A 26,206-nucleotide genomic window follows, 5' to 3' on the forward strand; every position below is an offset into this window, starting at 1 on the left:
AACTGATTGGGACCTAGAGATATATGGCATGTAATTTATATCTGTGTAATCACAGATATCACCAAATCCCCAAGGCTTCATTGTTTCAAATTTAACTCCCGTCTCTAGGCATAATGTATGGAGGCCTTTGAAAGTTCTCGCATATGCACTCATTCTTTGCTTTTCCACTGCTCTCTAAAGTGGTGTCTTGTGTAGATATAGAATCACGTATCCTTTTTTGCAGCTTTCGTTCGTGCGAAAGTACGTCCCCAAAAAAGTTCCCCAGAAAGTCACGCCGCGGTTTAGCAGTGAAAACAATTTCCACTAGCACCTGAAGAAAATGGAATACTACTCCTCATTGGATGCATCCCAATTGGACTCAGAGTCACCGACATTGTTCGAGTTGATTTCAGCAAACCAGTTAGAGTCTTTACTTTCGCCTTCCCTCCGATATATTCTTGTCCACTATGCTAGCAAGTATCCATACTACTTGTTGAAAGTAGTTAACAACTTTGATGAATTGAATCTATTCCTTCGGTCATTCATAGAATGGTACTTTATAAGGTACTGGCAAGGATCGTTCACGGAGAACTTTTATGGGCTAAAACGTATCAGTCAAACACCTTTATCTGACCCCAAATACAATAGCAGTAAATTGACTCAATTGGTTCCGCTGTTGATTGAAGAAAGAAGAGTTTTAAGCAGCTTACAACGGTTCGTATCGATATTTGAAGTCACCGGTTTGGCATATATCAACGAGAAGTTCACTTACTGGTATGAAATTTGGTATCCTAAAATGATTACCAACCAGTTGGTGCCGAGTGATGAAAATTCAAAAGCAGATGTGTATAAGACCAATTTGAAGAAGTTGTTTGTCAAGTACTATCCTTACATACAAAGTATATTCAAGGCTGCTAACTTAATCGCCTCTTTGATGTACTTGAGCGGTAATACCAAGTCACCTAGCCTTTTAACGTATTTGTTTAAGATCAACTTTTCCCGTTTGAACCAGTATGACTACACCAAAAACGAGCCCAGGCCAATTCCAAAAGATCATAGGAGAGCCAATAGAGTTAATCCTCCTACCACTCTAGAATATTTATTACGGTTTTTAACCAATAATCTCACCAGGCCATCTTGGAAGGTTTTGAAACTCATATTGGGTACATTTTTCCCCATGGCTATTTTCTCTCTTAAGTTTCTTGAGTGGTGGAATAACTCCAACTTTTCTCAAAGGTTGAAGAAGAACCAGGGTGATAGTTTGGAATCTATATTACCTCCTCCTTCATTATTGACCAACTTAAAAGCTAAACCAAAGTCATTCTACAAATCAACCAAAACATGTCCTTTGTGCCAAGAAGAGATATCCAACCCTGCTATAATCGAAACTGGATATGTTTTCTGTTACAGCTGTATTTACAACTACCTTGCCAACTCCCATAAAATAGTAGCTGCAAAATCTAGGGCAACAAAAATAGACGACCCAGAAGATTCCGACAGCGAAAAGGAGGAAGACGATGAGGGAAATGAAAAGCCAGAAAAGGCATCAAGTGAATCCTTTGACCTCTCTAAAGGTGGAAGGTGTCCTATTACTGGTAAGAAATTGCTTGGTTGCAAATGGAACGAATTAAAAGGCGAATATGATATCGAAGGTATAAGGCGGCTTGTCTTTTAAAATGAGCCATCTTTGAGTCCTGGTGACCTTCATGAACCTCCCTTCTTTCAAACGTTTGTTTTTTACATTACGATATTTACGAAATATAAAGCCACAGTATACAGTGCGAACGTTTTTCGCTTCTCCATCCCAAGAACAATTAAAGCAGTAATGAGCTCTGACGAAAAGACCCTTAAGGCGATAAAATTCAACAAGAACGACGTCTCTTTGGACATATTGGACCAGTTATTGTTACCTTACACCACCAAATATATTGAGATCCAAACGATTGAAGATGCTTTCCAAGCCATCAAGAAAATGCAAGTGAGAGGTGCTCCAGCCATTGCAATTGTCGGTGCTTTTGCTATAGCAGTGGAAGTTTTCCATTATTTACAAGATAAGAACTCAGGAAAAACAGTTGGTGATTTAATAAAGGACATTGACTACTTGGTTACTTCTAGACCCACGGCCGTGAACCTTTCAAATGCTTGCAATGAGATTAAAGATTCATTGAAAAAGTATGATCTGAGCTCCTTGATCGTCAAGGAGCAGAGTGACTTGATCTTGGATTATGCTGTTAACTTATATGAGGATGATTTAGCTAACAACTTCAAGATTGGGGACAATGGTGTCGAATACATTAAAAGAGTCTTAAATGCTGAGAATTTCAAAGGTCCTTTTTCAATAATGACCATTTGCAATACCGGATCATTAGCTACATCTGGTCACGGAACTGCCTTGGGTATCATTAGATCTGCTTACTCTAGTTTACAAAAAGATGTTTCCAAGGAAGAGTTTTTCTTGGAACATGTTTATCCTTGTGAAACCAGACCTTATAACCAAGGTGCCAAGCTTACAAGTTATGAGTTGAACTACGAGAAGATACCATTCACCTTGATTTGTGATAACATGGCTTCGGCATTGATCTCGACTTTGAACAAATCAAAGGCAATCAAGCAATCAACTGCACCTGTTAAGTTCATTATCGTTGGTGCTGATAGAGTTGTTAGCAATGGAGATACTGCCAATAAAATTGGGACCTTCCAGCTCTCGACTATCAGCAACCATTTCAATGGGATAGAGAAGTTCCAGAAGATTAAATTCATTGTTGCAGCCCCCAAGACTACTATTGATTATAAAACTCAGACCGGTGACGATATAATTATTGAAGAGCGTCCAGCAAATGAACTTACAAGTTTGAAAGGACCTGTTATCGATGGGGACAAAATCGGGGAAAAGCTTGTTGTGGGAATTGCTCCTCCGGGGATCTCTGTATGGAACCCAGCCTTTGATGTGACTCCACATGAGCTTATTGATAGCATTATAACTGAAGATCCTCACGTGTTTGAAAAGAATAGTAATGGCGAGTTTGAGTTACAATAGGCTACATAGGGTAGAATATACGAAGTGTAATTCTATAATGCTATGAATGAAGCAATCTTTATACCAGATCGTTATTTATCAACACCTTCAGCTTTGTTATCCCCATTTACAGGCTCATGAGGGTTGTCAATGTTGATGTTTGAGTCTTTTCCCAGTTCACCATTTGGAACAATAGCTTCTTCTTCCTCTCCTTTAGATTCTTCCTTGGGTTCTTCCTTGAGTTCTTCTTTAGGCTCCTCTTTAGGCTCCTCTTTAGGTTCTTCTTTAGGTTCTTCCTTAGGTTCTTCCTTGGGTTCTTCCTTGGGTTCTTCCTTGGGTTCTTCCTTATGTTCTTCCTTATGTTCTTCCTTGGGTTCTTCCTTATGTTCTTCTTTAGGCTCCTCTTTAGGTTCTTCCTTGGGTTCTTCCTTATGTTCTTCTTTAGGCTCCTCTTTAGGTTCTTCCTTATGTTCTTCCTTATGTTCTTCCTTGGGTTCTTCCTTATGTTCTTCCTTGGGTTCTTCCTTATGTTCTTCCTTATGTTCTTCCTTATGTTCTTCCTTATGTTCTTCCTTATGTTCTTCCTTATGTTCTTCCTTGGGTTCTTCCTTATGTTCTTCCTTATGTTCTTCCTTGGGTTCTTCTTTAGGCTCCTGTTTAGGCTCCTCTTTAGGTTCTTCCTTGGGTTCTTCTTTAGGTTCTTCCTTAGGTTCTTCCTTAGGTTCTTCCTTTCGAATCTGAGGTATAGGCGACTCGTCTTTCTTTGTTGCACTTTTTCTCTCACCTTCAATATTGTGTCTCATTACCTCATCCATAGTCATATCTTCAATTGTTGGAAGAGCATTGACGTTCTCCCAAATTACTTGTCCTGAAGTAGCATATCCTGGTAGCTCACATAGCTTGACTCTAAAGTAGTCAATATCCTTCAATAATGAATGTTTTTCGTTGAAGTCTTTGAATTGAGGCAACTGTGTACAGAAGCATTCAACCAATAATTTCTTGTAATTGTTGAAAATTTGCAGCAATATTAATGAGTACTTAACCTCAGGAAGGTATTTTTGTAAAACTTTTGCTACTGTTAACGTTTCCTTCACCAAAACTTCCATGTACGTATGACATTGCTTGGGGTGCATTAAAGGTTCAGTCCAGTCAATTTTAACAATGCCATTACAATGAGTCACCGTTCTGTCGTACATTATTGACACCAATTTGGAACATAATTCACTTTCATGGTCCTTGAACGTGTTGATAATTTTGCTGAAAGTAAGCTCTTCGGATCCACCTTGTGCTTGATTTATGTTCGGTGGCTGTGGAGAAATGCTTTTTGAAATGCTTTTGAATATTGTTGAAACATGTGCAAGTAAAGCTATATTGAATTCAGCTTCTTGAATCGATAATGCCAAATGTTTTGTGGTTATGTGTTTCAACCCAGCAGTTCTTGTAGCACCGGCATTCAAGATAGCATGCGCTGTTTTAGCATTAAGCAATTTGAAAAAGTTCAAGACGTTATTTTCAATAGGGGAGTTCCGGATTTGAAAGATCCTTGAAACGATTAGATAATCACGTACATGGCGGATTGAAGTCAATGCTAGCTTGGGAACCATAAATGACTCCTTTTCAATCGTAAGTTTGGTTATATCTTCTTTAGGTTGGACTTTTAATTCCTCAACAGAACCGTAATTGAAGAGAACAAGTAACTTCCTCCATTCATCAATAACTGGGCTTAGATTTCGACCTTCGAAGGATTTGGAGTATAATATAATTTCGTTTAATTGATTCTGGGTAACAGTCAAAGCCATATCATCAGTAACTTCTCTCCAGACTTCTTTATCAGCCTCGTGAGCAATAGATTTCAAGCAGTTCAGATGAAATCTATGAACAAAATAACTCACGTGATTCTTTACCCAGTCATTTAAAGAGCTTCCTGCACCACTGGCAACATATCCCGGGTTTATCAACTCACATTCCTGTAAGTACGTTGAGCAAAGTGAATAGAACCTAGTGTAAACAGTGACAGGAGAATCGGCGAGTTGCTCAGATCTGACATTGATAATTTTAGATAACCTCAATTGGGTCAATTCTATAGCTTTGTTGATAGCCAAAGTCAAGTCAAAAACCATCACGTTAACTTCCTCCGATGGGGGGATAGAAGACAAAGCTAAGTCCAACAAAATCTTTTGCTGTAAGGTTAACCGACGGAAACATTCGGACAATCCACAAAAAATCTTAACCAACATTAATTCGAACTCCTTTGAGGATAAACTCTTCAAGATTGATGACAATGAACCAGAACCCTGATTCAGTTCAGGTGGGCCTTGTGGTTCAGGAGCAGCGGAGGCGGATCTCGATGGTGCGTTTGAGTTGTCTGCCAGAGCCAATCCTTTAGGAATATGCATTTTTATAATGTCTTTAACCTCAACGATGATTCTATCTTGGTAAGACTGAAAAGATTGGGATAAGTGGCCAGATTTTACCAAATTCTCCACATAATCCTTGAGACTAGCTTTTGTTGTATCGCTCATCAACTGATAGGAGTTATTCAAATCTTTTGGGTTGAAAGTCTTGGACTTATCCACCCCGTAATACATTCTATTCAATGTATCTGAAAGGGGCACTTGAGAGTAGTGTGACTTCAAATCTTCAATCAATAAATCATTAAAGTCGATTATATAACCTCTCGAACATTGATTTTTCAAATTCTGGAGATCATTCTGAAGATTGAATAATGCTGGTAATCCCGATATATCCAACAAAGGATATCTAAGCTTTGGTAGTGTAACGGAGGACTCAGGGGGAATATCACATATATCTTTACCATATATCAATCCTTCTGCTAGCAATATTTCATTCAAGCATTTTGCGTTGTTGCCTTTACTGAATGAAGATTGGGCTAATTCGCATAAGGAAGTCACATATTTTATTTGGATTATTGAGCTTTCCAACATTTCAATCTTCTTTCGTTCCATTATCAAGCTCAAAATCCTCAAACCTGCAGTATTTTCCTCTGATTCCAATTCCTCCAAATGCTTTTTTATTTTTTTAAACTGATCAACGCATTCTTCGGACTTGTTTTGAACTGTTTTGATATCTTCGATAGTACTGAAAAATGAGTTAGAAGATTTAGAGATTTCATCGATGAGACTAATTTCTACCGAGTCCAAATAATGGGACAATTTGTCTTGTAGTTGGTTGTTGCTTGCAATATTCTGTTTGGAAGAACCACCACTCTCCAAATCATCAATATCAGGTAAAATATTGTATTCACCAATAACTTTCTTGAAGACTCTAGGATCGTCGAGTCTAAATTTAGGGTCTGAAAACACTGTGGGTATTTTATCATTAAGTTGTTCGTTTATTCCATTGTAATTGGAATCAGTTGAAAATTTGTCACCATCTATGGTAGATGAGACATCAACGCTAACATCTTTAGCTGCAGCCTCCGTAAATTTCTGAAGGGTGTCGGTCGTCAAAGACTTATAACTGTCATCAAACATCTTATACTCGGCATCGATATCTTTAAGTAGTTTGGAAGCTATCTCATCATTGGTTATCTTCTTGAGCTTTTCAAGCTGTATTGGTGGGATATCCTTAGTCGTAGGAACTTTCAAATTATATACGGTTGTGACACCACCGTTTAGTGTAACTTGGGTCTTTGAAGCTCTGCGTCTTGCACGAGCCAAATCTGATGCAATGGTCAATTCATATATGGAATTAGGTCCTAGCGGAGAGATTGAACTTGGTTCACTGGAGACATCATCAAATGCTGAATTGAGGTTCTGGAAGTACACGGAAGACAGGAAACTGCTCTCTGCGTCCATGCTATTTCGGAATGATGCAATCGACTCGTGCCGCCTATGGGAATTAGTTGGTTGTGAAATAAATGACCCCGATACATCTGACTCGTTGGCCAAATCGTCATTTAAATTGACACTGGTATCGATTGATAAACGGCTCGATTCATTGAGGGAGAGTTGAAGACTATTTTTGCTCCTAACATCACGCTCTCCTGAATCTAGTGACATATTGTTGACCAACAATTGAGTTGTTTATAATTGAAGTTCTACCACTGCTAGATCAGTCTCGTTTGTTTTCAAGTTAATGCGCTCTGGCTGCTAGCGGCCGATGTGCGCGCACCGGCTTCACCAACAATATCTCAAGCCATTGTGAAATGTGTAAATCGCACCATTACTAATTACTAGCGAATCATGGCTGAAGAAACCAAAAGTACAGAAAAGCCCAAGCCTTGTTGCGTGTGTCTCGACGAGAAGAAGATCAGAGATGCTTGCTTATTGCAAAACGGACAGGAGAGTGGAAAGTGTGACTCCATTATTAGCCAATACAAAGTTTGTATGAAAGGTTATGGATTTGAAATTGCCTAAACTCAGATCTTTCCACACATGTCAATATTTAACCAGAAAAGTTCACCTTGTACATATCAAACACAGAAGAATAGAAAATACATGTAATAACGCTATTATCAGGTTTATTATTGTTGTTAGCTACTCTAATAAATATGCAACTCTCACCATTACGTAAAGGTTCCATAACTGGACTTACTGTTGTTAGCCAAATGGCTAGAGACATCGTCGACACTATTGCTCTGCTCTGTGTCGACGTCCTGGACATTTGGGATTGTTATATCGCTATTCGTAGATTCCTCATCGCCATTCTCCATTTCCAACTTATTTTTGAGTCTAAAATATGGGTTTTGGATGATGTTATCCACCAAGATCAACTGCAAACAGTTCATGAAGACCGGTATCATGAACATAACCATGAAAATTTCCACCTCGTTTGGATAGTCGTGAAGCCACACCAAAAGAATATGAGAAGTGATCCAAAGTAATTGCACTTCGAACATGTTCATAAACAAAAATAGTATGCCCTTGGTGATGATTAACGAGATGTAGTAAATGGACAACTGCTTCCAGTAAGCGGTGATACTAGGTCGGTTAGGGTCTCCATACTCTCCCGACTTGATGTTGGTGATATGAAACCAGTCTCGGCATACCTTGTTGAGGGCTCGGAAAACAAGATACAACACATATACACCAATAGTACAGTCAAACACAATGTTCAAAAGGTACCAGCTGCATTGATCATCATCATTGTTGTCATCATCGCCTTTTGGAGGCGTCAAAGGTCCATTATCAAGGTCATCTTTCAGCTTAATTATTGCAAGAGCAACATTAAATATGTGTACTCCCAACGCCCCCAACAACTGCTTTGAAACGTCAAAGAACCACACAGGCCAAGTTCTTCTTGCAGGCCACTCGTAAGATCTCTTTACTATCAAGGAAGATAAGCAAAGTAGACCCAAAAATGCTTGTGTTACAAGCGAGAACGTCCCTACTAATTCACATTTACCGTCATCGATATTGTCGTTATCATCATCTGGTGCAAGATATGAGCGAATAGCAATGTTATCGGAGTGTATGAATAATGATAGTACAATGTACAAGAAGCTGTGAAACATTTGATCAATGCTTATGAAACATGACATTGATTAAATGACAAGAAATAGATAACCAAAAGACGTGCGCAAGTGATAGGGCTGCGAAAATGGCGATTTGGAATGTAATTTTATATTTACAAAAAATGCAACTAATGTGATAAAGGTTTGTATTTATGATTCGTTGTGTTTCCAATTACCCAAAAAATGATTGGCCAATCCCCGAGCCTGATTGACAATGTTCTTATCTCTTGGAGCAGCTTCCTCTGACCCACCTATTCCATTTTTGCCTGCCACTTGAGATAACGAATTATATGAAGACTCAAAGCTATTGGGAGACGAAAATGTTGGGGAATCCTGAACCACATTCTCCTGGACATCTTCCACAAATTCTTCTTCACTTTCACTATCTGAATCGAACGTGAATGTGCTGCTTTTATTACGTTTAATTTGTTTTTCAAGCGGTGGAGTTGTGTTTCCCAGGAACGCATTGGCAGATGTGGTATGGGGTGGTAAAGGAGAAGCTTTGCGTTGGGTTTGTTGGGGATAAGATCTTGGGGATGACTTCTCATTCGAGCTCGAAGGTTCCATATTAAAGAACTGGTCGGCTAACGATGTAGATGACGGACCTCTAATGGGGGTCGTACCAAAAAACTGACTGGTCAATGAGTTAGACGAGATGGATTGTTTAGACAACCCGGTTGACGATGAATGTCGAGGATTGATAGAACTGACCGTATTGGACACAGGAGTAGGATTCAATCCTACTCCTGAACTTGACTTATTTTCGTAATCAACTGGAAGGGTATTTGCTGGAGTCATAGACTGATAAGCCTGTTGGGCTAAAGACTGACTTGAGGAACGGGTAGAAATTGACAATCCTTCATCTTCTGAGTCTGAGTCTGAATCCGAATCTGAATCATTGAGGCTGAAACCTCCTGGGTTTGAGCGTGGAAGTCCGGGTCCTGGCAAATTTGTGGGTGAAGTTAATGAGCTATGTGGACCAGTGTTTGGGCTGTTGTTGTAGATAACATTGTTGTTGATTACTTGAGAGTCAATGATCGGTAATGATTCATGTCCTCCTTCGGTAACCAGATCATAGCTTGAATAAGGAGCCAAGTCCTCAGGTAAGTCAACCACATCAGGAGTATTGTTATTGGCACTATCTCCATAGCCCCCTTGATTAGGATCAACCGTATACACAGTGTTGTAGTCATAATAGTAGTCGTAACCTCTGCTGCTTGAACTATTCACATTATGAGACAAACTAGAAGTGTAAGGGTTTTCTTCGTCACTTGATGCCTCGTCGGAACCATAATTCAAGGTGGTTGATGGCAATAGTTGGATCGTTCGGTAAATCCTTGAGCTGGTTGTTGAGATTGAAGTAGCATCAGCATCAAGAGACGATTGAGAGCCAGGGTATGGGTCTTGTGTTTTGACTTGTTCCAATTGTTTGTCTCTACTCACCAGAGGAGGAGCCAAACTAGAACTTGAAGGGGATTTCACTTTTAAGAAGAACCCTCCGTCTTCATCATTAGAGTCCGAATCAGAATCATTGCCCAATATATCTGGATCATTGGTATCCTCAAAATCATTGTGACCAGTGAAAATAAAGCTCTGTTGAGACTTATTGGATTCATTATTGTAATATTCGTATTCTTCATCGTTGTCTTCTTCTTCATCAGAGAAATTTGAATCATAATCATGAGAATCATCCTCAATAACATCAACAGCAATGCATTGTTCGACCACATCGTTGAAATGAATACGACGACTCTTCTTATCAGAAATTGAGTCTGTATTGCTGGCATTCGATGATTGCTTTGAAACCGGTTCCTTGGGTTCAACGCTTATTGTGTCTCCCAAATCTATGTTGGATATTTGCTTATCCAAATCCTTGAGATTATTTTCGTTAACTATGTTTGGATTAGACTTACTGTCCACCATTCCTATCAAATTCAATGAACTACTTTGATTCGAACTCACTCTATACTGAGAGTTCAATTTTTCAGAAATTGCTTCGTAGTCATCAAACTCTGGTGGCTCGTTGGAACTAGTTCTCTTATGACCCTTATTCTCTTCGTTGTACTTCCTCAACTGTTCTTTTCTTTGTGCCTTCTTCAATTTCATTCTATTCTCCATTGCCTCTAATTTGACCAAGTTGGCATGGCTGATCATCATGTCCTGAACTGACCGCTTCTTTAAAATACTTTTCTTAGTTGGTTTGTTCGGTATCGAAATGTCACCTGCCACTTTGGATGTAGCGGTAGTAGATTTATGATGTTCTTCATGTTCATCATGTTCATCATCAGAAGCATCGGCTTCCTGAACAATTGGACCATAGAGCCAAGTTATGTCATTTTCTTTTGACCAGTTTAATTCTTTAGGATTGATGGTTTTCAAATTCAGTCTTCTTTGGGCCCAAGTTCTCCAACTAGCATTCTCTAACCGAGCTGAGTTGGCAACATCTTTTCTCTTTTGAATGATGTATCTCCAAGATTTGGATATGTCCGATACATCCCATTGGTGACTGAAGTAGTCGACATGAATAGAGGGCTCTATGATGATATCATTATCATCATGGGGTATAAACTCGGGGCTGAACGGCGTCTTGACAGCTTTATCTGAGTCAGGTTTGTCATTTTCGGTGTGCTGGTCTTCAAGAGATGTGTTGATTGATAGCTTATTGTCGGTTGGTTTGGAGGTGTTAGTGGGGGGATCTTCGATAGCTTCGGATTCCTGTTCTTCTCGCGTTGAATCCTTGTTTTCTTGCTTATTAGCTTCCTCCAACGGACTGATGAATTCATCTAAAAGACCAAGGGACCGAGTTCTTTTCAATTTAAAGGTGGTATTGTTGAAGTGGTCGTCATCTTCAGCATCAATATGTTGGGACGTGGTTGCTCCACCAGTGAATACTTCATTTATATTGTGACTCGCCATGACTGGTAGTATGAGGAGATGATAAAGATTCTTGTTGTTGTGGTGGTGGTGGTGTTAGCCTGTGACTGGAGGGATTAAAAGTCTAAATGTGGGTTGGAATAAAATATTCTGGGGAAACCAGAGTCAATACAACTTTCAGCGGGCGCCGAAATTCAAATGGGGACAGTGAGGTATCTGAAGAGGGGATACCAAAATTGACGCCAGTTTTGATGCCACGAGATTGAAATTAGATTAAACAACGGGGTTAAGAATGACAAAAAATGATTGATGCTGTTTCTCATTTTCCTAATGAAAAAAACTATAGTGCGTGAATTGAGGAGTACTTTTGTGTAACCTTTTACCCATGGGTTGCGCTAATAACAAGGTATTCGCCACCGGTAATTGCCTATCACTATGTATAACGTATTGAGTCTCTGTATTAAAGGCATATCTTTAGCCTAGTTAACTCCTGTTCTGGGTTTAAAATCTTTAAACATCAACAGCCCATTTTATTGCCGACTGCTTTCTCACATACCCGGAGGGAATTATCATTATCCATCTACGCAAATATCTCAATTATATTATATACCAGTGAGCAGTTTTAACTGACAATTTCACTGTTCTACTACTACAGCTATTAACCCGACACCCACTGGTGTTCTAATCATTCACTTTACATTAGCTTTTATGAGTTGTAGACATTTTGACTCTGGCTAACGATGATTCAATTGCGGAATATTTAGGAACACTTTTTATATTTCGGACAAAACTAAATATACGATCAATTGCCTAAAATTCACCCGACCGGGCCACACAATTCCACTTCAGTGCATGAAACAAATTCTATACCGTCATTCTTCTGACAGCTATATAATGTTCCTTGGCTTTATGTTAAATGGTTAACTTGACAACCGTACACCGTTAGGGGGTTTTTCCTGGGGATGGGACCCACCGAAACCTTCCTGTTTGAGCCTTTTTCCAGCGCAAGTCGTGCGCACTCGGAAAAAGTTTTTGTGGGGGAACCTTTTTACCTTGAACAGATTGTATAGTTATTGAGTTTGTGGGGGTTATACTTTAACATTCTTGCATTATGGTTAACTGAATGTTGAGGTGATTTGCTGAAGGTAATTCAGCCATTTTTCCACTCGAAATTGAGTGTTTGCGAGTGTGAGAAAGTTTATATCTCCGATATTTCTGTGCGATTAAGCCCTTCTACTATTGTAAGTATATAGTTGAAGTTCTTCAAACGACTTGTTCATGATGTTTTATATACATTTACAAAATCTTGACTTCTATTTCGGCACGAACGGTTTCACGCTCTAGGCCAAAATCCTTTAGGAAAAGGTTCCATGGTCTAGCGGTATGACGTCTCCTTCACACGGAGAAGATCCCGGGTTCGATCCCCGGTGGGATCATAAGTTGTTTTTTTGCATCCTCTTTCTTCTGTTAAAACTACAAAAAGATGTAGATAATTATGTGTATATCTATTTTAATGCTATATGAGTCATTCTTCATCTGTATCATTGTCGTCGCTACTAGAACTCGAACCGTCATTATTATTCTCTTCCTCAAAATCCTCTTCCTCGCTTGAAGTATGATGATTACTACCACTGGCACTATCCTCGTCTTCTTCATCCTGATTTGGATTCACCTCTGACCATTCTATGTAATTGCTGGTAATGAGCTTCTTACTTAAAGGTAAAACCAACGGGTCAAATGGGAAATAACCCTCTAAATCCAAAAACTCTTGCTTCTGCTTAAAGTTACCAATACTCGCAGGAAGGCTGAGATTATTATCCTTGGTGTCTGTGCTGGTATGCAACATTCTTTCTCTTTTGTTATGCTCAATTATAGAATAGCAATAACACACGTTCAACTTTGTTGCAATATTGGCAAAAATGAAACATACAGTTTCGTCAATAAACTTCAAAGGATTGAATTTGGTGATGATAACCCTTTGAAAAAACTTATCAATTTCCCCTTCCCATTCAAAATCACCTTTGATCTCCACTTGCAAAAGCTTGTACCTGAAACAAAAAATGTATAACAACCCTTGAAATGTAGAATAGAATAATTTAAATCTTTCCATTCCCCCAACGCTTTTGTCATTGGAATTGGATAAGTTGATCTCAAACTCTCTTTCCTCAATATACTTATTGAGCCAGCCCACCAAGTAACTAACCACAAAGACAATTTGATTCTTGGAAAGACACTTGGCTCTGGCAATATATGAAGATAAGTATTGCATTGACTTCAATCTGGTTTCCAAAATTTGGCTAGGATTGAATGTTATATCAATCAATAAAACCAAAAATGAATCACTCAATTCCATCTGGTATTGGGTGATATGAAACAAGAGGAATTGGATCAGTTTGGTGAAGTGAGTGGGTAAAATATGACTTCTGAAAAGGGAAGACAAAGTGTTGAAGAGATAAACACCATTACCATCGTTCAATTGTTCGGCATTGAACGACTCCGATGCCGATTTCAATAGCAAATGGATTATTGAATCCAATCTGTTGACTAGCAATCTAATATCCTTTGTAGTTGTCATTGGGTTGATTAAGTATTCTTCATCTCCCATATTCTCATCTTCACTGTCACTACCACTGTCAATTTCCGGATCCTTTTCGTCGTCTGAGTCTGCGTCTGAGTCTGAGTCATCATCTGAATTATTCTCACCATTCCCTCCTTTGTCACTTTCTTCTACTCCGTTGATCAACTCATCGATTTCTTCATCATCCAAATCATCTAGATCATTTTGCAATTCGACGTCAAGCTTTATGCAACATTCAATGACCAATAGCCAAACATCGTACTGCAATTCCCCACAATACTCTAAGGCTTTAACCAAATTCAAAATATAGTTACTCAATAATTGAGAGTCCGATGCTAGGTAATGGGGAAAATTCCGTTGGAAAACGGATGGAAACTTGTTTAAGATGGTTGGATTATATTTGACAATGTTCTTCATAATACTGTGATGCAAGTGGTTGGAGTGGTTGTCTACGTCCTTGAATTCCAGACAAATCTTATTCAAGACTTTGAATAGATATTTGGGGATTGAAGAAATCAAAACCAATAAAAATTGGGAATAAATATCTTTGAATTCAGAATCTTGGACATTGATCCATTTGTAATCTATGATCAGAAGTATTAACTGGTTGCAGGATTCGTTATCCAATTTTGAAACGTTTGAAATCAAATTCTTCAATACCACCTTAAAATTGGCAGTAGTAATGGACTCAGAATTATCCCTTGGAAGACTTATTTTTGTAGTTAAAGATTCAATTTGATTCGTGTCTCTGTTATGCTCAAGCTTCTCTAATGCAGTTTTCACAAAGATAGTATACATTTTGTCGTTAAAGTCATCTTCTCTAACCTTTTTATTCATTGGTCCTTGATGATTATCTAGATTATTTGGAGACTCTTCATTGGCATTATCTAGGGGACGCTTTCGGGATAGCGGGTCGTGTATCGACATGATCATCTCCGTATTATTATTCGGTATCTTGTGATTCTTCACTGCTATTACTTGGCTGTTGGTATTCCAATGTGTAAGCTTCAGTTTGTCACCTCTTCCCTTGTTAAAGAAAAATTTGTAATGAGCCGCACTTTTTTTGTTGCACACGGTTATCTCGCACGACCCCTCCTGTGGATCAAAAACTACAAGTACATACATACAATATGGATTATTCAACTATTTCGGTCCATTCTTTAGCCCTATTCAACATCAATACAGCAATTAGCAACAATGCTTCAGTGGGGGTTCTTTTGGGTGTGCCTGGGTCCGACTCTGTTTGTGTTCATACTGCCTTTGAGTTGCTTGCTTCTAATGGCACCATAGATATGGATTTCTACAATCAAAGATTACAACAACATCTAACTGTTCTACCGAAGCTTGAGAAGGTGGGGATATATCATATTTTAGATAAGTCAACACCAACCATCCTCACTGAACAACTTTGTCAAGAATTCAATTCATCCGTATGTTTGGTGGTGAATTTGAATCTGGTATCAGATAAAACCTTCATTAAAGGTTACCATAATGGAAAACCTTTGAACACTATCGTCGAGTCCGATGAAACAGAGAATATCTCCTTGTCTACAATCATAAGAAATAGCCAATATCATTTATCTAATCATCGATCGGATGAATTAGACCAAGTTGACTTGAACCAGAGCAAGAATAATATTCTTAATTCAATCGAACAAATGTCAATAAAAGTACAAGGGATTGTCGATTACTGCAATAGTGAAAGACCAGGTTTAGAAGTTTCTAAGATGATTGAAATCAATAACTTGATAGGGCAGTTGTCTCGGCATGTTAGTTATTTGAGACTGACCAACCACAAAGAACCAGAGTTCAATGATAAATTGGCTAGCACCGAATTGGCTTTATTGTCCACTAAGCTAGTGTCTTTGGACAGATTAAAAAGTCAACTCAACAGCAATACTGCTAATATATGTATGAAGAGTAAGAGGATGGTTTAATACGTTTATGTTAGGTATTTTTTATTCATATATCCACGGGAACATGACGAAAATAAAATTAAAACGTTCGAAATATGAAATGTCAATTATGACTTGACAATGCAACGTTTATGCAAAAGGAAAGAACAATCTTATATAGTAACTTTTTCTCGCAGCACGTCAGAAACTCTTAACATTCAACAGCTTCCAACACAACGAATTCAACTTCGGAACATTGACCACCAATGCTTTGGTCATATAAATTGTAGAAAGAACCCGACAAACATTTGTAGAAAGTTGTTTGAGCACCTAAAGCCAATTTATACAATTCATTTCTCTTACCCTTGTCAGCATTTTCTTTGGTTTTAGAATCTTCCTTGTAGTCAATTGGAACCACAGACCAACCAGCGGCATAAATGGCACCAGCTTGTGGTGGAGGACCATCGAATTGGAATTGTCTGTTAGCAACAATAGAACCAACTCTTCCCTTTGCATCAGTCAAAATACCGTCCTTCAATTGCAAGAGTAAAGATCCAGAGGCAACACAGGTTTCAGTAACGTTGGTGTCTGGAGCTTCGCTAGTAGAAGTAGCATCTTGAATTTGACCATCACTGATCTGACTGGCAGCATCAACAGTGGCAGTGGAAGCGGCTTGTACTTGACCGTCACTTATTTGGTTAAGAGCAGCAGCAGTGGAAGTTTGCTGTTGAATTTGTCCATCGCTGATTTGGTTGACGGCTGCAATAGTGGAGGTTTGCTGTTGTACTTGACCGTCATCAATTTGGTTAACAACGTCAGCAGTTTGCTGTTGGATTTGTCCGTCACTGATTTGGTTGACGACAGTAGCAGTTTGGGCCTGAATTTGTCCATCGCTGATTTGATTGAGGACAGTAGCAGTAGTTTGGGCTTGGATTTGACCATCACTTATTTGATTGAGGACAGTAGCGGTAGTTTGAAGTTGAATTTGACCATCACTAATTTGATTCACCACCGAAGCAACAGCTTCGTTAGTGACTTGTTGAATTTGTCCGTCATCAATCTGAGTAACTATGTCATCCCTCTTGGCCAAACCCGTAACAGAACCGGATGCGTCGGCAGAACTGATGGTTCTGATGGATAAAGCATAAGATCCGGGTAAAGAAGAGGTGGCATGAGCCGAAGAACCCAAAGTAGTAGTTGGGGTCAAGCTCTTCCAGACGTCAGAAGAGACAGCAGCAGCGTTGGCAATAGCAACAATTGATAATAAACAGACAAACTTCATAATAGGCAATTTGAGTGATTGAAAAAATTCCTCAACAGGGAAAATAGTTGGAACTATATAGTTTTTGAGATCATGCCCCTAATCTCTATAAATAGCAGAAATAATATACATACCTACCTTACGGACAAATCAAAAGTTGCAGCCAATTAGTTTTCTCAATTATTTCCAAAAATAGACAATTAATTAATTGCATGTCTACTTTTCAGAAGGCAATAAACTAATATACAGTAGTGCGAATCGACTCCTTCTTTCTCTCAGGGTTCTGATTCATGAATTGGATCTATTGCCTTTGTCTACTGTTTTATATATACTACATGAGGTAATTGTATCTTGAATTAACAGCAATAGGTTTCTACCAACTTGATTGACAGCTGTTAAAACTGGGTTCTTACAGAACTTACAAAACTTTAACCTATCCCCCTTTATCTCCTACTGTGGTGTTACTACCAGGATCCGCTGGTCTCCGGCGGATCAAAGCGATACTGTAACTGGTTACCACTTCCTCAAATATTTTTTGGCGCAGTGTACTTGCTTAGAACCATTACCGAGCAGGTGCGGGCGCATCGGTTCATCCGACAAAGCCTTGGTGATTCCGGTTCATGACATCGCCGAAGACTTGAGTCTCCTGATTAGCCTGTTGTACCTACCGAAATCCGTCCGAGTCTGTTGCGTGGTGCATTATTCTTTTTTCATGACTAACTGTGGGGGTGAAAACGCATGCTCATGATGTGATATTGCCCAACTAACTCCCACAATGGTCCTCAATATTTTTTTCCCCGAGCGGCATCATTCAAGGGGTAATTACGCATCAATTGCTGGTATTATTAACTCCTATTGATGGTAGTTGTCCGAACTACAATGCTGGTAGATAGGATCTTCAAGGTTTCAATAGGGGCTCGCTTGTCACAATTTTGAGCGCTTCCTGCACGAGGCGATGTTTGGTACCAGCATTGGTACCAATACCGCAAAATTTGCCGCCGGCTTGCTTGCGATTGGCGCGAACGGCGGCAGTTGAGCGGCCACAGCCAGACTCCTCGACGATAGGAGCCTTGTATTTTCCCCTGGTTCTAATCTTTCTCCTCACTACTTCTCAACCGTTTCTTCATACCGATGAAGAATTGCTCTCTCAGTTCATCCCGAGAACTTTGGGGTTTGAACGTGTATACCTTAGCAAACATTTCTCGAAGTTTGCTCTCGATCAACTCTTGCTCTTTGCCCATGAAAAACTTCATTACGACACTTCCATTTTTGTTAAGAAGTGCTTGTGAAAGTTGCAAAACCGAGTGGCATAAATCCATGCTTCCAAGATGATCAATATCCTTGATTCCAGTGGTGTTCGTCATCATGTCACTTAATATTAGGTTTACAGGACTATTGTTAAAATGACCAAATATCTGAGACTGAACATCTGGATTCAAGAAATCACCTTGAATGAATGATATTCCTTTTGGAGGACTGGACCGAATTAAGTCCACTCCAAGGATTTGAGGAGTGACTCCCTTTTTCTGCATCTCTTGTGCAGCAACTTGTGACCAACTCCCTGGAGCATATCCAAGATCAAGAATATTCCTTGAGGATTTATTGAAGATTCGAAACTTATTATTAATCTCTATAAGCTTGAAAGCAGCACGACTTTTGTAGTTGAGTATCTTTGACTGACGAGTGAATTGATCACTTACGTGTCTTTCGAGCCATCTTTTAGAAGAGCTGGTCGATTTAAATCGCCTAATCATATTTTATGATACCAAACGCTGTCGCACTGTTTTGAGATTTCGCAGCTCATCTCAAAAATTTAATTTTCAATTCCGCTGGACATGAGTGAAGATTTATTGCCAGCATTGGTGGAGGACCCAACAAGAGTGTTCTCCCGTGACATCAAGGATTCCAACTTTTTCAAGGAGTTGGTCAAGTCCTTCGTAGATCCCATCACCAACTATTCCAAGTTGGACGAAATCTACATCGAGGGCCTTGACGCATCGCAGGTGTTTGGTCAGACTAAGTTGGTAGCCGAAAACGCTTGCCAAGCTGTGTTAGAGCAGTTGGATGAGTTCCAAGAATCTTCAGAAGAAATCTCTGAAGATGAAAGTGAAGAAAGTTCCCTAGAACAAGACGAAGAAGAGCACAATGAAGAAGAGGAAGTGGTAGACGAAGAAAATCCACAACCTGAAGGAGAAAGAGATCTTCTAGAAGATGAAGAAGTTAACGATAATGATGAATCTGATAATGAACCAGACACTGAGCTTATACCTGTTAAAAAAGATGCCTTTGGATTGAATGACGAGTTTTTCGATATCGATGCCTTTAACAAGCAAATACTTGCCATGGAAGAAACCAATGACAACGAAGATGACGATGAAGAAGTGGATTATTTTGCAGAGGTCAGTGACAACGATGAAATAGACTACTTTGATGACTTCTATGATAGACCTAATCAGAAGAAATCTGCCCCATTACCAGATGACGAACAAGAGCAACTAAAACAAGAAGAAAGTGAGGAAGATGACGGTTTTGATATGGAAAGTCTTGATGACGATGAGTACAATGCTGCCATATCACAGGCAAGAGAAGATTTGTATCAAGAAAAGTCAACGTTTGAGAAGCATCAGGAAAAACTTCAGAAAGAAATTGGGGAACTAGAAGATGAGTTGGTGGCAGAAAAAAAATGGACAATGAAGGGTGAAGTCAAGTCCACCCAGAGACCTGAAGATTCGATTTTAAGAAACGAAGAAGATTTTGATTTTGATAGAGTTGCCAAACCGGTACCGATCATAACTGAAGAGATCACCGAAACTATAGAAGATTTGATCAGAAAGCGTATCAAGGACGATGATTTCAACGATTTACCTAAAAAATTTTTGAACCAAGTGGTCAAACCTCAAAGGCAGAGAGTCGAAGTATCGGAAACCAAATCAAGCAAATCCTTAGCTGAAATCTATGAAGACAAATTTAAAGGAATTGAAGACAATGAAAAGGAAGAAAAGTTGACTAAAGAACATGAAGAAATACAGGAGCTCTTTAATAAGGTCAATTACAAATTAGACTCTTTGACTTCCTTCAACTTTGTACCTAAACCCCATGAAAATAAGGTTATTGGGGTGACGATGACTACAGTTGATATGGAAGACGCTCAACCAGAATTTGTGAGTAACGAAGCTAGGTTGGCTCCACAAGAAGTTTTCCAAAAAGATGGCAAGAACTCCGAAGAAATAGCATTGAAATCCGGATTGTCCTATTCCAGAGAAGAGTTATCTAGGGAAGAAAAACAGAGACTTAGAAGAGCTACCAAGAGAAAGAAATCCAAACAATATAAGGATTCTCAAGCCAAGAAGTCCAAAACCGATTCGGTTGTTGATACTTTGTCCAGCAACAAGAACCTTACGATTATTAATAAATCAGGTCAAAAGACAGATGTTAAGGGTAACTTGAAAAAACAAACGACAGTTAGTACCAATAACTTAAAACTCTGAACAGCATTATAAAGTAGTTTATAACCTAATATACACATATCCTACTGTTAGGCACTGCTAATCACCCATCTCTTGCCAAAACAAGAAATATTATTTGGTAGCCCCGGGTGAACTACGATTTTCTCGTAATTCAATATTTGGAATTCGCACCTCAAACATGATTTTTCACTCGTACTAGTAGTGGGTTGCCCACGTTCGTGGTATCGATTTGATGGACTACCGCGTTATCGTCGAATTGCCTGCAACAATGTGTCAAAAATTACGTTTTCTTGCACGTCCAAATTAAAGTTCCTGATACCACCCCACCAGGCAACTGTATTTACGGTTGTCGCCTTATTATTTTATTCTTCATGTGGATGCGCGAGGTAATTTATTAGTGGCCGATCAATTCGTATCGTGGTTATATTTTGCGATCGGAGCCAAGGGTGAAATCTTATATAAAAGTAACCGAAGCCTTTACTCTACGAATTTAGGCTTTTACTAACACCAAACATAATGTTGTCATTGAAATTCCTTTCAAGACTATTGACGCTTCCATTCGTCATCGTCAAAACTACAATTGAGTACTACACCGTGGGGACTATCTATTCCAAAACAAACAAAGAGTTCAATACCTTATACAAAAATGTTCACCTCTCAGTTGAAAACCACTTGGCGAACAAGTTCTATCTTTCGGACATTCCAATTGTGGTATACCAGCCAATGGCTCTGATTATTAAAAAGTTTTCCTCAAATCCCATGATTACAGCTGGGCATTTGAAGCACTACGGCGAGAGATTTAATGATCACAGCTTTTGGATCCACAAAAATAACGATTCAAAGCATGTACTTGTTTATTATCATGGTGGTGGTTATGCCTTAAGCTGTTTTGATGCCCAAATAGCTGGGTTCATCGCCATTTTCTATGCCTTACCGGCGGAAGTCCGTGATAGTTTATCCCTTTTAATTGTGGACTATAGTTTAACTTTCCAACCCAACAGCAAATTTCCCAGACAAATATTTGAAGCATTGGAAATTCATGCCAAACTTTTGCAAGAAAAGTTCACGGATATTCACTTGATTGGAGACTCGGCAGGAGGAAACTTAGCATTGGCCATTTTGAGATTCTTGAACTATCCAGAAGAAACCGGCTATTTTGACCAATTTAAAGAATATGACTTCAAACAGTTTGAGGGACTAAAAATTCAACCCAAATCTTGTATTCTCGTTAGTCCGTGGGTTCAACCTTTGCATATTACTTCAAATAGAAAGAACATTAATAATGTGGGTGACTTAGGTGCTAGAAACACCGTTATGGGAGAATGGTATATTGGTGATACTCCTAACGATGAGAAATTGGCCAATTGGGTATCGTTTTCAAAGATTGATGCTACCAGGTTTGATAAAATACAACAATTAAAGGACAATAAGAGTATTGTTATATACGGAGGAAGAGAAGTTTTAACAGATGGTATTGAAGATTTCCTTGAAACTATTAACAGTTTCGGAGATGTAAAACATTATATTGAAGAAGGAGGCATCCACGTCGGGTTATTCTACGTGGAAAGTTTAGATTTCTTGGGTTCAGGAGGTGCCAAGGCAGTAAATGGCGAATTTGAAGGGAAATTCTCTTACAATATTGTGTCGGACTTCCTTACTCCACTTATCACGCACAGTTAGGTTTTGCAATGTTTAAATTAAAACACTAATGACATTTGATCTCACTTAGTATTTATAGTTGCGTTAAACTAAACCCTTTCGTAGATGGCTAAATCTACAAACATCGGGACATTTGGTAAAATATCTGCAATACTGAAGCATTATCCATAAGTGATTTCTCTGCTGTTCCCAGACACATGACTGGCTCTGTTTGATCGACAGTCTCATTGAAAGAACTTTCATACCTTTCAACCATAGTATAAGTGCTGCGAGAAATAGAACTGAAAAACATGCTGTCCAGATCTTTGAGAAAGCCTTGTATAAAAGCTGCTTGACGGGATACTTCTGGCTTGTAAGAAGAGAAATCGTAATCCATCTCAAAAATGTCAGAGAATCCAACATACAATAAGTGAACATATTTCATCTGATTATTCCAAAATCCATTACCGTTATAGAAAGCCCCTAGTTTATAGGTGGTAGCATCAGCTAGATCCTTGATCTTTGAAATCCATTCATCTGAATTAGAAGAATCATATTTATAAAGTTCACTGAGTACACTCAATGCACAACCGACAGTGTAGGTGAGTTTTCCCTTGTTGATATCTGAATACTGAGACTTACTCAACCCATCATAGAATAGCTTATCAGAAGGATCCTGGAAATAAGTGTATGCAAACGACAAGCAGGTCTTAGTAAACGTTAAAAGGGTTTTGTCCTTGGTGATCCCATATAACCTAATGGCTGCAAGAGCGGCCTCAATGGTGGAAATGGATGCAATATAATCATCTTTGTAGTGCCAGATTACTCCTCCATTCTTATCAACTTGGGTCATAAGAAACAGGACGATATCTTTGGCAGTCTGAAGGTATTCACTATTCCCTGTAACCTTGTACCCTTCAATAAAAGCCCATGCAACTTGAGCATTATCATCATTGTAAATGTCTGTGTCTCCAGCCGTACTGGCAGAGAAGACTTTCAAAGCTTTATTCTGATATTTGTAAAGATTTGAGAGGACTGAATCTACCTGGGTATTATCCAGTTGTATAACTCCTTTAGCAGTAACTGCTACGTCCCATACCATTGGCTGCGAAAAAGTACTGCCACAAATTTGATCTTGAGAATTGAAACTTTGTTGATCAGAATTCCAAAATCTTGATAGAATTTTGGAAGACAAAGAAGATTCCTGAGGTGAATATGCCACAGAAGGGACTTCTAGTTTGGAAACATTACTCTGGTTTGGAAATTCTGTTGAAGTAGATGATAAAGCATCAGTAGTTTTTGAAGATGAGGAAGCTGAAGGAACTGAAGATATCAATCCTGCTGGTGGAACTGATACAGTTGTTGAAGCAGATGAGGACAATATAGAATGTGGCATTGTTGATGGTGTTAGCGAGGATAATGAAGGCAGTGGTGCTAATGAAGATTCCACAGTTAACCAGGAAGTCGAATAGATCGTCGAGCTTTCCGTTGCCGAAGATACCATAGTCGACAAGCTAGGTTCTCCTGATGATGAAGACATTAATAGTCCCGACATAGTACATGAACACTGATTGGACTCCAGAGAAATAGTCACTAATGTTAAAGACAGTGAAGAAGGGAAGGAAGCATCGGGAGTTGTACTAGCCAAATTATTTCTGGTGCTTCGTTTCAGTGAGCTTTCCATACTGGTAGTCAATTCTATTACAATTGATTCCTTAGGGAGAACCTCTTGAAAGTCAATAAAAGAAGATTTAATAAATTTGTTATGTTCCTCAGGGGAAACTGTTGCAATTCCTTGTTCTATGGTAGAAGTTCTCAATGAACTTGACCTCCCGTGCATTGCCTCACAAGAAATTACTGTCACAGTAATTATATTTTTGACCGTTACAGTGGACATTTCAACTGGTAAGCTACAAATTGAACTTAAAAGCAATAATAAAGGAAGAGTTTGGGACCAAAACATATTCCAAGAACATTATTCCCACAAAACAAGGAATCATTTGGCCTTTAAATGGCTGCAATAATTGTGGTAAAAAACCTCAAATATGAAACCGCGAAAAAACGTATCTACATTTTGCATTATCTGAAACACATGAAACCATATTTGAAACATCCAGTGGTTAAAAGCACCGTCAAATACTCTGCATTGCCGAAAGTCCACTCCCCAAAGTTGTATCTAGACAATACATATGCCGAATCAATTCAAGAAAACCCTCTAGCGTTGGGATTGTTGAGAACACACAAAGAGTCCAGTTCATTCAGATTTCCAAATGGTTCTCTCATACGATTGTCAGTGCAGAATGAAGATAAACGACACAATCTAGTCCCTTTCTTGGATGAACTTGACCCTAGAAAAATCACCGCCCAAACCTATATCTTGAATAATAAGCGTTTTCTTCAGATCGTGGATCAAAAACAATCCTGGATGAGATATTTGTCAACAAAGTTCAGAAACAAGACACCCACTCACGTTGCACGAAAAGTTCGCCCTATGCCTGAATTTCCTAATGCTTACAAAAAAATTCTAGAGAAACGTGTACTTGAAGGTCTAAAAAAAGTAAAGGCATCTGAAAGCCAATTTGGCATTAAACTAAATTCCTCAGGACACCTCATCGAGGTGCATGGTCAAAAGCTCCATGTAAATATCCCAAATATTGACCAAGATTTATTCATTTCATTCCTGGGAAATCAATCCCTTTGTCTTGATATCGTCCGGTTGGCAAATTTTCATTTTTAAGTCTGTTTTTTGACAGTCAAGAGACCTATTAAATCTTATCAACCACCCTTGATACCTCATAAAACACCTGTGCTAATGAGGAGTATTTCAAAAGACTTTGATACTCATTAGTGGGGCAGGAAGAGTTTCTCACCACACTGGTGTATTCATCGTAAAGGTTTCTTGACTCACGAGTGACTAATCGCTTAAAAGCTTGGTAGGCATCATATTCATAACTTGAAGTTGGGACAGTCATGGCAACTAAATCAGCAATCCCAACAAACAACAAATGGGATCTTTCAATAATGTCATTTATATGACCATTGGTGAAGAACTGGTTATTTAAAGCACCACCCGCAATGAACTGAACTCCAAACTGAACCCCAATGGCCTTCCAGTCTCTATCAGAATCACCATAATAGGCCAAATAAGCACAAGAAGATATCATGGTTCCAATTGTGTACGTGAGTTTCCCTTCATTGATACTACCATCTTGATTCATACCATCCCAAATAAAATCGGTGCTATTCTCAAGTAGATTATCTATTACCCAATTCACATTAGCTTTGGCAATGTCTAAATATTTTGAGTCCTTTTTGGAAGAATACAATTTCAATGCTGCCACTGCTTCTTCCAAAGTAGAAATCAGGGCAATGTATGTACCAGATATCAGCCATAAAATTCCTCCACCTCGTGTTGTATAACCATCAATGAAGTCGGTGATATTTTGATTCTCATTTTGGTATTTGGAATATTTGGTATTTTCATATGCTTGGGCATAGATCCACGCTATTTGGGCATTGTCATCAGTATATATTTCACCATTCCTTGACATGCTGGCTGAATACCCACCAGAAGCATTGCGGTAATTGTTCAACGCTGATATTGCCTTATCCAAATACTCGGGTTTCTTTGTGTTTGTCATGACTTTTCCAGCAACTGCTACTTGCCACACCACCGGCATGGAAGTTGAGTGGCAATAGTCTGACCAGTTGTTCGATTCATTTGCATAAAAGAGATTGACCAAATTGGTGCTCATCTCTTTTGCAAGATCGGACGGATCATATTGAGGGCTTTCAGTTGCAATAGCCTGAATACTGGTGGAATATTCACCAAGGTCTCTTCTTCCCACCACCGCCAATGGGGAAGGGATAACCACCGCAGCAATACAAGTGAATGATGCCAACGACAACCAAAAGAAACGCATTTAACGAAAGATGTTGCAATTCCACAAAGTGTTTTAACCTAAACATCTGGTGGGCCCTCTTGTTCTTTTATATATATAATATACATGGTTGGGAGTCTA

At 38.9% G+C, this 26,206-nt stretch overlaps 11 protein-coding genes and 1 non-coding gene across 12 annotated transcripts; 6 read left to right on the forward strand and 6 right to left on the reverse strand. All coding sequences in view use genetic code 12, as the record gives it.

Annotated features, from left to right (window-relative positions):
* Window positions 1-319: 319 nt before the first annotated feature.
* PEX12 (ubiquitin-protein ligase peroxin 12) lies at window positions 320-1,654 on the forward strand (the record flags this gene model as incomplete). Its single annotated transcript, XM_006684341.2, has 1 exon — window positions 320-1,654. One exon carries the CDS (start codon window positions 320-322, stop codon window positions 1,652-1,654), a length of 1,335 nt encoding a protein of 444 aa, XP_006684404.1.
* A 150-nt stretch (window positions 1,655-1,804) lies between these two features.
* On the forward strand, window positions 1,805-3,016 carry MRI1 (S-methyl-5-thioribose-1-phosphate isomerase; the record flags this gene model as incomplete). The annotated part of the gene is made up of 1 exon (XM_006684340.2): window positions 1,805-3,016. One exon carries the CDS (start codon window positions 1,805-1,807, stop codon window positions 3,014-3,016), a length of 1,212 nt encoding a protein of 403 aa, XP_006684403.1.
* Window positions 3,017-3,087: 71 nt separating this feature from the next.
* On the reverse strand, window positions 3,088-6,813 carry PSN45_003370 (uncharacterized protein; the record flags this gene model as incomplete). The annotated part of the gene is made up of 1 exon (XM_066158068.1): window positions 3,088-6,813. The coding sequence occupies one exon, from the start codon at window positions 6,811-6,813 to the stop codon at window positions 3,088-3,090; it is 3,726 nt and encodes a 1,241-aa protein (XP_066014165.1).
* A 710-nt stretch (window positions 6,814-7,523) lies between these two features.
* REG1 (protein phosphatase regulator) lies at window positions 7,524-11,387 on the reverse strand (the record flags this gene model as incomplete). Its single annotated transcript, XM_006684337.2, has 3 exons — window positions 7,524-8,389; window positions 8,455-8,481; window positions 8,648-11,387. 3 exons carry the CDS (start codon window positions 11,385-11,387, stop codon window positions 7,524-7,526), a joined length of 3,633 nt encoding a protein of 1,210 aa, XP_006684400.2.
* A 1,322-nt stretch (window positions 11,388-12,709) lies between these two features.
* Window positions 12,710-12,781, forward strand: PSN45_003372. Its single transcript has one exon. It is a non-coding gene; the product is annotated as a tRNA-Val (tRNA).
* An 89-nt stretch (window positions 12,782-12,870) lies between these two features.
* Window positions 12,871-14,760, reverse strand: RRN3 (DNA independent RNA polymerase I transcription factor; the record flags this gene model as incomplete). The annotated part of the gene is made up of 1 exon (XM_006684336.2): window positions 12,871-14,760. One exon carries the CDS (start codon window positions 14,758-14,760, stop codon window positions 12,871-12,873), a length of 1,890 nt encoding a protein of 629 aa, XP_006684399.2.
* A 293-nt stretch (window positions 14,761-15,053) lies between these two features.
* On the forward strand, window positions 15,054-15,860 carry PSN45_003374 (uncharacterized protein; the record flags this gene model as incomplete). Its single annotated transcript, XM_006684335.1, has 1 exon — window positions 15,054-15,860. The coding sequence occupies one exon, from the start codon at window positions 15,054-15,056 to the stop codon at window positions 15,858-15,860; it is 807 nt and encodes a 268-aa protein (XP_006684398.1).
* A 169-nt stretch (window positions 15,861-16,029) lies between these two features.
* PIR3 (beta-1,3-glucan linked protein) lies at window positions 16,030-17,100 on the reverse strand (the record flags this gene model as incomplete). The annotated part of the gene is made up of 1 exon (XM_066158069.1): window positions 16,030-17,100. One exon carries the CDS (start codon window positions 17,098-17,100, stop codon window positions 16,030-16,032), a length of 1,071 nt encoding a protein of 356 aa, XP_066014166.1.
* A 1,067-nt stretch (window positions 17,101-18,167) lies between these two features.
* MRM2_1 (2' O-ribose methyltransferase) lies at window positions 18,168-18,611 on the reverse strand (the record flags this gene model as incomplete). Its single annotated transcript, XM_006684333.2, has 1 exon — window positions 18,168-18,611. The coding sequence occupies one exon, from the start codon at window positions 18,609-18,611 to the stop codon at window positions 18,168-18,170; it is 444 nt and encodes a 147-aa protein (XP_006684396.2).
* A 303-nt stretch (window positions 18,612-18,914) lies between these two features.
* MPP10 (U3 snoRNP protein) lies at window positions 18,915-20,567 on the forward strand (the record flags this gene model as incomplete). The annotated part of the gene is made up of 1 exon (XM_066158070.1): window positions 18,915-20,567. One exon carries the CDS (start codon window positions 18,915-18,917, stop codon window positions 20,565-20,567), a length of 1,653 nt encoding a protein of 550 aa, XP_066014167.1.
* A 495-nt stretch (window positions 20,568-21,062) lies between these two features.
* Window positions 21,063-22,226, forward strand: PSN45_003378 (uncharacterized protein; the record flags this gene model as incomplete). Its single annotated transcript, XM_006684706.1, has 1 exon — window positions 21,063-22,226. One exon carries the CDS (start codon window positions 21,063-21,065, stop codon window positions 22,224-22,226), a length of 1,164 nt encoding a protein of 387 aa, XP_006684769.1.
* A 94-nt stretch (window positions 22,227-22,320) lies between these two features.
* PSN45_003379 (uncharacterized protein) lies at window positions 22,321-26,107 on the reverse strand (the record flags this gene model as incomplete). Its single annotated transcript, XM_006684331.2, has 3 exons — window positions 22,321-23,193; window positions 23,436-23,450; window positions 24,977-26,107. 3 exons carry the CDS (start codon window positions 26,105-26,107, stop codon window positions 22,321-22,323), a joined length of 2,019 nt encoding a protein of 672 aa, XP_006684394.2.
* Window positions 26,108-26,206: the final 99 nt, after the last annotated feature.

This window comes from Yamadazyma tenuis, chromosome 4 (assembly GCF_029203305.1).
Source record: "Yamadazyma tenuis chromosome 4, complete sequence".
NCBI lineage: Eukaryota > Fungi > Ascomycota > Pichiomycetes > Serinales > Debaryomycetaceae > Yamadazyma > Yamadazyma tenuis.